Source organism: Cricetulus griseus, chromosome 6 (assembly GCF_003668045.3).
Source record: "Cricetulus griseus strain 17A/GY chromosome 6, alternate assembly CriGri-PICRH-1.0, whole genome shotgun sequence".
In the NCBI taxonomy this organism is placed as follows: Eukaryota; Metazoa; Chordata; class Mammalia; order Rodentia; family Cricetidae; genus Cricetulus; species Cricetulus griseus.
In genome coordinates, this window is record NC_048599.1 from 90,758,495 (window position 1) to 90,771,126 (window position 12,632).

At 45.9% G+C, this 12,632-nt stretch overlaps 1 protein-coding gene across 1 annotated transcript; it reads left to right on the forward strand.

Moving 5' to 3' along the window:
* Positions 1-864: 864 nt before the first annotated feature.
* Positions 865-12,414, forward strand: Serping1 (serpin family G member 1). Its single transcript, XM_035447064.1, has 9 exons — positions 865-1,014; positions 1,161-1,205; positions 2,643-2,899; positions 2,975-3,210; positions 4,812-4,946; positions 7,514-7,717; positions 7,907-8,043; positions 10,098-10,317; positions 11,945-12,414. The coding sequence occupies exons 1-9, from the start codon at positions 865-867 to the stop codon at positions 12,196-12,198; spliced, it is 1,638 nt and encodes a 545-aa protein (XP_035302955.1). The 3' UTR covers positions 12,199-12,414.
* The last annotated feature ends 218 nt before the right edge of the window (positions 12,415-12,632 follow it).

Below are 12,632 nucleotides of genomic sequence, written 5' to 3' on the forward strand. Positions count from 1 at the left end.
CTTCTCTACTGTTCACCCTGAAACTTCAGCTAGAAAGTACTGGGACATAGGATCTAATTCTGTTGGATGCTTATAGATTGGCCCTGGCATAAGCTAGTAACTACAAGAATTTCAACTTCAGCCAGATGTGGTCCAAACTTACCTTTGACACTTGCAAACTTCCTGGAGGAGACAAACTCAGGTAGAGGTCAGGCCTGCAGTTAGATGATCACAGGCTTCATAGCTACATCAGGTTATCAGAAAGAACAGCCTTGCTTTGCAGAAGATGTAGGGCTGTCAGATTCAGCAAATAAAATACAGACGGCTCAGTCAAATTTGAATTTTAGATACACAACAATGGCAAAAAGTTTTATCACAAGCATATCCGGAGATTGCTTGGGATTTACTTAAAATTCAAATTTAACTGGATTCCTCCTTGCCAGGGTCTCCCATAACAGACTTAGTGTGAAAACTCAACCACAAATACATACACGGCAGAACTTGTTTGTTTGGCTGGCTTGGGACTGTTGTTCTGTTTTGGTTGTTGGTTTTTGTGGTTGTTTTGGTTTGTTGTAGCACTAGGAATTGAAACCCCAGGCTCACGTGGAGCATCAGATTCCTTGTTCTCAATCTTGGAACAACTGATTATGTGTGGGGATGGGGATGATCCTGCAGCCGTTTCGACTTTAGGAGACTTAGGTCCAAGCCTGGCATATCTCCAAAACAAGGCAATGAAAAGACCAGACGTTTAACTTCTTCTAAGGCTTGGTGTCTTAACTATCAAATGGCCTATTTCCAAAGGGTTACTTTACCCATTCATCCAAAAAGTTCATCTCCTGTAAAATGCCGGGCACGTTTATGCTTCTTCTGCTCTTGTCCTGATCCATGAAACACAGGAGGAATGGTCGTTTGTGCATCGCTGAGAGCAGCCCTCAAGCTTCTCCACACCATCCCATCTCATCCTATCCCATTTCCACCCCACTCCAGGAGGAGCTCCAGGCTAAACTCCTAATGTGGCCCACGGTGTCAGACCAGGTCTGTCCCATGCCTTCCCCATCGTGGTTTACAGGAAACGCTAGTGATCAATCATCCTTAAATTTTAACGGAGTAGTGTCCTGAGCCAGCCAATAGCTGAGACAGCCCCCACCCCCCTCGCTGACCCTCTGCGCCTGTCCACTCAGTCTGCCCTGAAGCTGTCCAGTGACCAGGAACTTGGACCAAGTTTGGTAATGGGGGCTTTGGGGAAGGAACACAAAGTCAAGAGGGCTTGGCTGGGAGGTCTCTAGCCTCCTTCTCTTCCAGGCCCCTTTTTGTTATCTCTGCAGTTTCCAAAGGCTTGCTTCCACTTGAGCCTTCTGCCTCCTCCTCCCTCAAAGCTGTGCTGCCCAGCTCGCCCTGGCCCTCCTCTCCTGCTGCCCCTGGCTTATTGTTTAGTTAAGCAGGCCCGGGATATTGAACAGATGGACTGAGACCTGGGCGTGAGGGGAGAGAAGGGCCAGCCAGTGCCGGGAAAGCGAAGCGGTTTGGGAAAAACAAAACAGAGGGCGGAGCCAGAGAGAAGGTGGCCCCAGAGGGAGGAGGCGGGAACACATCAAGAAGGGTCGAGGCCTGGAACGGAATGGGGGCGGGCTTGGGGATGGGGTGGACCCCCTGAGCTCTGAGGCTCACGGCTGGCTCTGAGGGTAACTGGCTTCGCAGGTCAGGTCGCAGCTGACTTCGCTGCCCAGATGGCCTCCAGGCTGGTTCTATATCAGAAGATACATTACCTGAGTGGTCTTGGGCCAGACCCTTCCCCAGGCTTCCTTAACCCAGTATATAAAAGGGAAACTACATAGACCCCACTCAGCTCACCAGCCAGGCTTGTCTGGGTCATAGAAGGCAAGACAAGCCCCAAGTTGTGGGAAACACCCTCATCCCACCCACCCCCCAACCCCGCTGCTGTGACAGGTTCTTCCAGGCCAGGGTCTGTAGAAAGTGGGGTGCAAGGAAGAAGTCTAGCTGACAGACCTGGGCCGGTGCCAAGGTTAAGAGCACTGTGGTCCCAGTAGCCTAGGAGGGCAGGGATATAAAGTAAACTAATGAAAAAAGTGAGTGCTTGCTTCCGGTGGATGAGCAGGGTGTTATGCTGGAAGCTGGCATCCTGGGTGACCTTGGGGAGTCAGCACATGATGTCCGATTGAGCAAGGGATCCGAATTTTATACACTTTCCATTTCTGAAAACACTGCCCATAAAGAGATCCTCCTGTCTCCACCTCCCAAATGACTGGGGTTGTGCCATTGCACCTAATTTCCACCCTTTCTTTCATCCCTTTCAGTATACTAATTGTTTTCAATACCCACAGGTATACCACATCCACTCTTTAAAAGTCCACAGTCCTAAAAGGCTTGCAAATGCAAATGTCCATACTACCCTGGCAAATGAGTCAAAACAAGTAGGTATTTACAAGAAAACAACTTCTTGCATGGAGCTCACTGAATACAGATAACTGATAACTGAATTGGAATTACCTCATGTCTCCTGTTGAGAATTCCCCCAGCATTGCCTATTTCTGCCAGGCTATACTAAAAGCAACTGGTACAATGTTCTCACAGTCTTACTGCTTGGAGTGGTTGTGGGGGAATATGGCTCACTAAGAAATGAAACCCTGTTTCTTGAATCATAGGATAGAGCCTTCTCAGATACCAGCCACAGCACCCAGGATGCATTGGTCACTCAAGAGGAAAACAGAGACATCTTCCCTGAGGGAGATGGCCCCTGGAGTCCCACCAAGCATACAGTACAATCTTCTACCGGGCCAACAACCAATGCACCTACCAAAACCACAGCCGACATCACCGAGTCCCCCATCCAGCACAGCCAACCAGCTGCACAGCTACCCATGGATTCTCCCAGTCAGCCCCCTATGAATTCTTCCAGCCAGTCCCCCATGGATCCTTCCAGCCAGCTTTCCACAGCCACAAATTCTTCCAGCCAGTCCCCCATGGATCCCTCCAGCCAGCTTTCCACAACCACGGATTCTCCCACTCAGGCTCCCACTGAACCCTTCTGCCCAGGGCCCCTGGTTCAGTGCTCTGATTTAGACAGAGGCGCCTCAGAAGTTATGCTGGCAGAGGCTTTGACAGATTTTTCTGTAAAGCTCTATCACGCCTTCTCAGCCACCAAGAAAGTTGAGACCAACATGGCTTTCTCCCCATTCAGCATTGCCAGCCTCCTCACACAGGTCCTTCTTGGTAAGATTCTGACTTCCACCCAGGCTGTATGTGGGACCCTTTCATAGGGATCACTAATCACACACCTCTTCGAGCCTATGTCACTGCAAAGAAGCTGTAAAATAGGCTACAGGATAGTGATGGTAGGTCTTTCATTCTTGAATGCTGCTTTGTTTAACAATGATTTTTAAAAAAAAAATATTCATTTATTTATTATGTATACAACATTCATCCTCCATATATGCCTGCGCTCCAGAAGAGGACACCAAATCTCATTACAGATGGTTGTGAGCCACCATGTGGTTGCTGGGAATTGAACTCAGGACCTCTGGAAGAACAGCCAGTGCTCTTAACCTCTGAGCCATCTCTCCAGCCCCTAACAATGATTTAATTACATACTATTGCTTATTTTTAAAAAAAGCTCTATGGACTCATTAACAATATATACAATCAGGCCCTATTCACCAGTCATGGCTCAAACCAATGGAAGGTGATAAGGAAATGAAATCATCAGAGACAGACCTAAGGTAGAATCATGATAATACACTTTCTAGCTGTGCAACCATGGGCTGTTCACCTAAGCATCTCTTGAGTGGGAGTTCTCAGCTGTTAAGTAGAGATGGTATCAGATAATGTGGTACCTTGACTCTCTGGGAGGTAAAAAACCTTCTGCCTTCATAAGAGTGATTCTCCTAGGAAAGGCAACGACAAATTACCACAAGCAGTGGGAGAGAGAGAGAGAGAGAGAGAGAGAGAGAGAGAGAGAGAGAGAGAGAGAAAGACAGAGGTGACATCTGTCACATCCCAGCAAGGAAAATTACAGCAAGACTCTTAGAGACTGTACATGCAAGATCCCTTCTGACATTCCAGAACCCTAACATCTCATCCTAGTCAGTGAGATGCTGATAGCACCTGACTCTCCAGGTATGACAATCGACTGTCCTCAGACATCCTTAAAGTCTCCGGGGAGGTCCTTTCTAGTCAGTTGGTTCCATTCATTTCAGTTTAAATCCTGCCTTCATCTTTCACTTATTAGCTCTATGGCTTTAAATGCATTAATAACACAATCTCTGAAACTTCAAGGCCCCCTCTATCTAATAGGAAAATGAGTATCCTATGTAAAAGTTTGGTAATAATTTAATAAGATAACATAGGAGAAGCATTGGAATATCTGGACTAGAAGAAATGCTCTTGACAAATTTTAGCTGTTGTAGCAGAGAAGACTCGCACACAGTTAAGTGTTAATGACGAAGAACACCCATCCTCTCTTATAATAGTGATCAAATACCTCTGCTTATAGGATGCCCCTTTGTAAATCCAAACCATCTAAATCAGTATCATGGAGCAATACTTAGAAAGATACGAGCGATTTACAAAGGAGGAGAAGCAGGGAAGGAGGATATTTGAAGCCCTGGGAAAAGTGTAGTAGAATGACTCAGCACCGCCCACCACCTTCTTCCTGACCCATGAACTGTATCCAGAATACAGTTCTGATGCTCTGAAACCCCACCATAGCAGGAAACACCCTCCAGAAATTCTAGCCAGTCCTGGGCCCTAGCCCCAAATAGTGGGTTTCCCGTTCCTCCCCCAAGAACTCTTCTCTCTCTCTGTCTCTGTTGTAGGGGCTGGAGACAGCACCAAGAGCAACTTAGAGAGCCTCCTCTCCTACCCCAAGGATTTTGCCTGTGTCCACGAGGCTCTGAAGGCCTTTTCATCCAAAGGTGTCACTTCTGTGTCACAGATCTTCCACAGCCCAGGTGAGTGTACAGGGCAGTCAGTAAGTTATGGAGGATTCTGAAAGCGAAGGCCTGGGAAGGAGGATGGAGGGACTGTACTGGGGGTCTCAGCAGGACATTCAGTGGCTCCAGGAGCTGGACTCTCCTCCCTCTGAGACCTGGGCAAATCATTTGCATGATTTGTCCATTCTTTTTTTTTTTTAAAGACTTTATTTATTTATTATGTATACAACATTCTGCTTCCATGTATATCTGCACACCAGAAGAGGGCACCAGATCTTATAACGGATGGTTGTGAGCCACCTTGTGGTTGCTGGGAATTGAACTCAGGACCTCTGGAAGAGCAGTCAGTGCTCTTAACCTCTGAGCCATCTCTCCAGCCCTGCATTTGTCCATTCTTTAGAGTAAGAAAGTCCTATCTAACTGTTAACAGCAGGGCTGGACACTGTTAGAGGTTAGAAGTTAGGAGGTAAGAGTTAGGAGCATAAAATAATGTTTTGCTAAATTTTAGGTCAAGTCTTCTGACTCACCCTTTGTACTTTTGTGCTGTTATCATTTACATGTTTGTGTTAGGTATTTACCAGCAAGCAGTAAAGAGAAGAAGCTTCACAATAATCTGATATAGTTGTTTTTAAGCTTGGAACCCTAGAGCTGGCCATTTCTGCAGAGCTGCTCGGGAGTTGGTGGGGGTGGGGTATCAGAATGGCTGGTGTGGGGTGAGAGGTGGACAGGCAGGGCTCAGCACTCCTGCCTGCCTCACTGGAACCCATTTATGACTTTGGAAATAAAGCTCTATTGCTTTCAAAGTTAAAAAATCAGAATTCATCTAACCCCCTCTTCTGGATTTTCGTCTGTCTGGTTGGCGGGTTTTTGTTTTTTTTTTTTTTTTTAGAAGAAAATATTGTCTCCTATCTTTCCTTTCTTCTTTGTGGTACTTGGAATTAAACCCAGGTCCTTGTGCCTGCCACATAGTGCTAACAGTGAGCTACATTCCCAGCCCTCTTCCTCTGTTTACTTATATCCTGAGATAGCCTCTCTTTGTAGCCTCATTTTTTTTTTTTAAGACAGGGTTTCTCTGTGTAACTGCCCTGGCAGTCCTGGAACTCACTATATAGACCAGGCTGGCCTCAAACTCACAGAATCAGCCTGCCTCTGCCTGTGAGTGCTGGAATTAAAGGTATAGCCTCACTTTTTGATAATCCTCTGGTCTAGGTTGCTGAGCTTATAGACATGTGTTATCATGCTTGGCTTTTTCTTTTTTAACTATGAAAGCCACATTTGAGGGGCTGGAGAGATAGTTCAGCAGGTAAGAGCACTGGCTGCTCTTCCAGAGGACCCAGGTACAATTCCCAGCACCCACATGGTAGCTCACAACTGTGTGTAACTCCAGTTCCAGGGCATCTGATACCCTCACACAGACATACATGCAGGCAAAACACCAATACAGATAAAATACAAATAAATAAATTATTTAAAAGAAAGAAAACTATATTTTGTTAAAAACTGAGAAAATATAGGGAAGGAAAAAGTAAAGAAAATAAGAAAGGAGATTGTCTAAAATCTCAATCCCCCTCCCTTCTCTCTCTCTCAACAGGATCTCACTATGTAGTCCTAGCTAGCCTGGACCTCTCCATGTCAACTGTGCTGGCCTTGATATCACAGAGCTCCTCATGCCTCTGCCTCCCAAGTTTTTTGGGTTAATGGCATGCTCCACCACACATGGCAATAAAATAAAAAGGCATATGACTCAGAGGTTTCAATACATACTACATAACTTATGTACTTACAGCCAGTGGTGTCTTTTGTCCTGTTCAGTTAATGGACAGTTCCACTACATTTAATATTTTAGGGCTACCTGCATCCCGTCTGCCCACATCCATAGTTCTGCTAAGGTTCTGGGTGTCAGGCTGCATGAAGTATCAGCCAAGCCTGGAAAAATACTTTGATCTATTTAGTGCAGTAAAACAGTCTATTCTTCCAAACTCTCACATTTTCTCCAGTGAGAGCAAAGTCAGGAAGTCTTGTCATGAACTTCCACTGAGGCTTGAAAGTAGAGTCTATTCCTGTGGAATATAGAAAGGACAGAGGGGAAAGTCAAGGACAAGCTATATCATAGGAAGTTGTGTAGCCAAGCACTGTCACCAGCAGCAGAAGCAGCAGAAGTACCTAGGAGTAGATTTGTGGCTCTTAGTTCAGGATTTGTTTTCTAAAGTCTGATTTGCATATAATAGATTTGCATGTAATAGATGAGTGGGCTGGTCCTTGCTCTAGTATTTTGTCTTCATTGAAGTAAGCAAGAAGAACCATGGAAACCCCAACAAATGAGATGGTCTTTAATCCCCACACTCAAGAGGCAGAGGCAGGCAAATCTCTGTGAGTTCCAGGCCAGTCTGGTCTACATGAGTTCTAGGCTAGCTGGAGTTGCATAGTGAGACCCTGCTTCAGGGAAAAAAAAAAAAAAAAAAAAAAAAAAACGAACAAGGAAAACTAAAACATATGGGAAAGTGTGATCACTTCACACTTGCTATTGGAAGGCAGCTTAGATTGTCCAGAGGACTCATACTTCCCTCCCTTGTCCTACCCCTCAGACCTGGCCATAAGGGACACTTTTGTGAATGCCTCTCAGAGCCTGTATGGAAGCAGCCCCAGAGTCCTGGGCCCAGACAGTGATGCTAACTTAGAATTCATCAACACCTGGGTGGCTGAGAACAGCAACCACAAGATCAGCCAGCTTCTAGACAGCCTGCCCTCGGACACCCGCCTTGTCCTGCTGAATGCTGTCTACTTGAATGGTAAGGAAAACATCAGGCAGGCAGTGAGCCTAATGCAACTCTACCTCCGAACCCATCCTGTCTTCATGCTCTGCCCCAGCCTCACAATTCCACGGCCACATTCCTATGAGACTGTCCTACCCTTCCCTCACAGGGCCTTTAATGCTCTTTTGCCCCTACCTGCATTACAGCTACCCTTTCTTCCTTTAGCCAAGTGGAAGAAAGCATTTGAACAAAAGAGTACCAAGGCACCTTTCCGCTACAAAAACTCTGTGATTAACGTGACCATGCTGAGTAGCAAAAAGTACCCAATGGCCCATTTCAGTGACCAGACTTTGAAGGCCAAGGTAAGTTCTTGACTCGTCCCATTCCTGCTTCAGACATATCTGGCAGTCCTGACTTTCTTTCTGCAATGGCCCTATCATTATGGAGTGCCTACTTGCAATTCCCCATTTCTATTTCGTCCGTCTAGTAGTCCCACCCTCTTTTCTCCTTCTCCTCTCTCTAGTTTTGGAGGCAGGGAAGTTTAGGCTGGAAGACATGAGTCTAGACATGATTCTAAAGTTTCTTCACTCATCTCTACTGCATCAAATGGCAAAAAGTGAGTCTTTTTTCAATTCTGTGCATCTCTCTCTCTTAGCAGCCACCACTCTGGGTACACTGGTAGCTTTCTATGTCCTCTGTGTGTGTACACTGTTGTATATACACTCATGCATATGTATAAGTATACTCATAGCAATATCACTGTATATGTACAGATATGTGTTAAGTACATGTATAAACAGGTGTTAAGTTTTTTGTTTGTTTGTTTTGTTTTTTGTTCTTTGGAGACAAGTGGCCCTGACAGTCCTGAAACTTACTCTGTAGACCAGGGTGGCCTAGAACTCAGAGATCCACCGGCCTCTGCCTCCTGAGTGCTGGGATCAAAGATGTGTGCCACCATGACAGTCTGAATTAAGTTCTTTAGCAGAAATTGAACAACATAATTCTAGTGGGTAGGGAGAGAGAAAACACAGAATAGGGAGCCCAACCAAGCTGGGCTTGGTGGTGCATGCCTTTAATCCTAGCTCTCCGGAGGTAGAGGCAGATACTTTTCTGTGAGTTCAAGGCCAGCTGTTCCAGGACAGCCAGGGCTATATAATAGAAAGATCCTGTCCGGAAAAAAAAAAAAAAAAAGAAGAATATGAAGCCCAAAAGATTCTAGTTAGTAAATTCTCCCATGCCCAGTGCCTAAGCATTCTCGACCTTCCCACTGTGGTGTGTGTGTCTCTGTGTTGCTTGGGGAAGGCTTTCGGAGCCAGCATGTCCTATCCATGGTGCATCCATGGACAGAAAACACTGAAGGAAAAAAATTATACTGAACATGGGCAAACTTTTCTTGTCATTATTCCCTAAACAGTACAGTACAGCAACTATTTACATGGCAGTTTTGCATTCCATATTAGAAGTGGTCTAGAAATAAATTTGAAATATAAAAGAAACAGGGCTTAAATAAACTATATCTCCACGGGAGTTTGTGGGGCACACCTTTAATCCCAGCACTCGGGAGGCAGAGGCAGGAGGATCTCTGTGAGTTCGAGACCAGCCTGGTCTCCAAGAGCTAGTTCTAGGACAGTCTCCAAAGCCACAGAGAAACCCAGCCTCAAAAATCAAAAAAAAAAAATCTAAAAAAAAAATAATAAAACTATATCTCTAGCTCAGTTGGTAGAGTGTTTGCCAGGCATACACAAAGCTGTGGATTTGATCCCCAGCACTTCATAAAACTAACTGTGGTAGTATGTACCTGTAATCCTACCATTGTAGAAGGTGAAGACAGAGGGATCAGTAATTTAGGGTCAGCTGGGCGGTGATGGCTCACACCTTTAATCCCAGCATCCAGGAGGCAGAGGCAGACATATGTCTGTAAGTTCAAGGCCAGCCTGGTCTACAAAGCAAGTTCCAGGACAGCCAGGGCTATTATACAGAGAAACCCTGTCTGAAAAAACAAGGGGGAAAAGAGTGAGGAGGGGCAGGGAAGAGCAGGAGGAAGAAGATGTTGTTGAGGTTGTTCAGGGTCCTCCTCTGTTAGTTTGAACCCATCCTGGGTTGCATAATACCCTATGGAAGGAAGGGAGGGAGGCAGGGAAAGAGGGAGAGAGGGGAAACAAAACCTTTCTCTGTTATTACATAGCTAGTTAGGGTATGATCCAAAACTTGTGTTCATTCCTTGAGCTCTCACCAGGACCAGTGCACTTTAGTCTGACTGGCATCCCCATTGCATGGCCCACCATGGCAGTCAGGTTTGGCAGGTACTTATTGAAGCAGTACACTCTAGAAGACAGTCTTGGAGCACAGGGCATGGGGGAAGACAGGAAAGAGCTTGGGCTGGAAGAGATAATGCAGTCTATCTCATACTCTCTAGGTGGGACAACTACAGCTCTCTCACAACCTGAGCTTTGTGATCATGGTGCCCCAGAGCCAGAAGCACAAACTTGAAGATATGGAAGAGGCACTTACCCCCACTGTCTTCAAAGCCATCATGAAGAAGCTGACACTGTCTAAATACCAGTCCACTTATCTGATGATGCCTCGAATCAAAATAAAGAGCAGCCAAGACATGCTGTCAATCATGGAGAAAATGGGTGAGCCCTGGCCACTTGAGGTTTCTCCTGGGTCACGAGCAGAAGGGGGAAGGTGATGCTAAAAAGTTGCTATTACTCTAGAGTGCTTTTTTTCACCTGTAACATGAGTTTACCCCTCAACCATGTGGGTTAAAGGTCACTGAGAAAACAGAAACTCAGAAACTATACATGGCACACCCAAAGTTTGCATGACTTACCTTTGAACTAGTTGGATAGTTGGAGTCAAACCAGATCTCCAGCTCTCTGGGATATTTCTCCTGGGGCTCTCTGGGATATTTCTCCTGGGCCTCACTGGAACAGGTGACCCAGATGGGCTGTGGGCTGTGGATATTTACTTCCTGGCCACATTCACTAGTCAATCACTTCACAGAATAAGCTCAAATCCATCTAGATATGAGTCTGGGGTTCCAGAGTTTGGGGGAGACTTTAGAAGCACCTGTTTCTAAACTGTGACTTCATCCCTAACTAGATCTGTCACTCATTTCCTCTCCTGACAACTTGATCACCTAATATATAATCTGATTTTCCAAAGTCAGGACCTACTGCTGAGGAATTGCTTGGGCTTTAAAAACACAGATCAGCTGGGTATTGGTGGTGCACGCCTTTAATCCCAGCACTTGGGAGGCAGAGGCAGGTGGATCTCTGTGAGTTCCAGGCCAGCCTGGTCTCCAGACGAGTGCCAGGATAGGCTCCAAAGCTACACAGAGAAACCCTGCCTCAAAAAAAAAAGAAAGAAAGAAAGAAAGAAAGAAAGAAAGAAAGAAAGAAAGAAAGAAAGAAAGAAAGAAAGAAAAGAAAAGGAAAAAAAAACACGAATCAAAAACCAAATATTAGCTGGAGGGTGGTAGTGGCGGCAATGCACACCTTTAAACCCAGCACTTAGGAGGCAGAGGCAAGAGGATCTCTGTGAGTTCAAGGCCAGCCTGGTCTACAGACAGAGTTCTGCCAGGGCAGTTACACAGAGAAACCCTGTCTTGAAAATACAAAAACAACAACAACAACAAAAAATACAAAATGTGCTGCCAGCATGTCTGTTGCTAAGAAAATGTTAAGTTTTCAGGAGTTCTTTGTTAGGAATTTAGGGCAGAAGCCAGTATATATTTCTTCTTAATAGCATTGTACCCTCATATGATCTCATTTTATAGCATATTATCCATCTCTATTTATTTCCCAAAGTCCCTGGAGACAAGGAAATAATACGTCATTTTTCCAGTGGACAGTTGATGGTGGGCAGAGAGTGAAGCCTCCCACCTCTTGAGAGTGGTAGTTGGGCCTGCTAACTGGGGTTCCCACTTACACAAGATCCACTTCCAAGACAGGAGGGATGACTTAGATGCTGAGAAGGAAGAGACTAGAGGAATTTAAGACTAACCCAGGAAATTTAAGAGCAGAATCTACACCCACCAAGAGTTTACTGCTGATCTCTGGCTTGTTAGTTTGTTTTGTTGTTGTTCCAAGACAAGGTTTTCGCTATGTAACCCTGGCTGTCCTGGAACTCGCTCATGTAGAGCAGGCTGGCCTCAAACTCACAAAGATCTGCCTGCCTCTGCCTGTGCTTCAATTAAAAGTGTGCACCCACCCGGCTCCAACTGACCTCTGGTTTTGTTTTTCTCTTGTTTTGCCCTAGAATTCTTTGATTTCACTTATGATCTCAACCTGTGTGGACTAACTGAGGACCCAGATCTTCAGGTGTCTGCCATGAAGCACCAGACGGTGCTAGAGCTGACAAAGACAGGCGTGGAGGTAGTTGCAGCCTCAGCCATCTCTGTGGCCCGAAACTTAATCGTCTTTGAAGTGCAGCAACCCTTCCTCTTCCTGCTCTGGGACCAGCAACACAAGTTCCCAGTGTTCATGGGCCGGGTATATGACCCCAGGGCCTGAGACAGGCAGGAGCCAGCTTGAGTAAGCCCTGCCACCCAGGCGTCAGCTCATCCAGTTACTGCCTTCCTTCCCTAGCCACTTCCAGCCTTAGGCTCAGGCAGAGGGAACTGTTTGCATCCACCAACCCCTTGGCACCAAGATGCTCTCTAAACCACTGTTTGCAGCTTTATGGTTCAAGTTTACCAGACTCTACAAATAAAATTTGCAGACATTCTTGCCTCGTGGCCATTTATTCTCTCTCTCTCTCTCTCTCTCTCTCTCTCTCTCTCTCTCTCTCTCTCTCTCTCTCTCTCTCCTCCCCTCCCTCTTCCAGCCTGGCCTTGAACTCAAACATCACCTGCCTCTGCCTTCTAAGTGCTAAGATTAAAGGTGTGAGCCACCACCACCTGGCTACAAGGCTTCTTGAATGTGGAGCCAGGAAGAAAAATAGCATC

Coding starts and splice junctions, on each gene's coding strand:
- Serping1 (XM_035447064.1), top strand. CDS start 865: ATGAAACACAGGAGGAATGGTCGTTTGTGCATCGCTGAGAGCAGCCCT. Junction 8,044..10,097: donor ACCAGACTTTGAAGGCCAAG/GTAAGTTCTTGA, acceptor CATACTCTCTAG/GTGGGACAACTACAGCTCTC. Junction 10,318..11,944: donor GTCAATCATGGAGAAAATGG/GTGAGCCCTGGC, acceptor GTTTTGCCCTAG/AATTCTTTGATTTCACTTAT.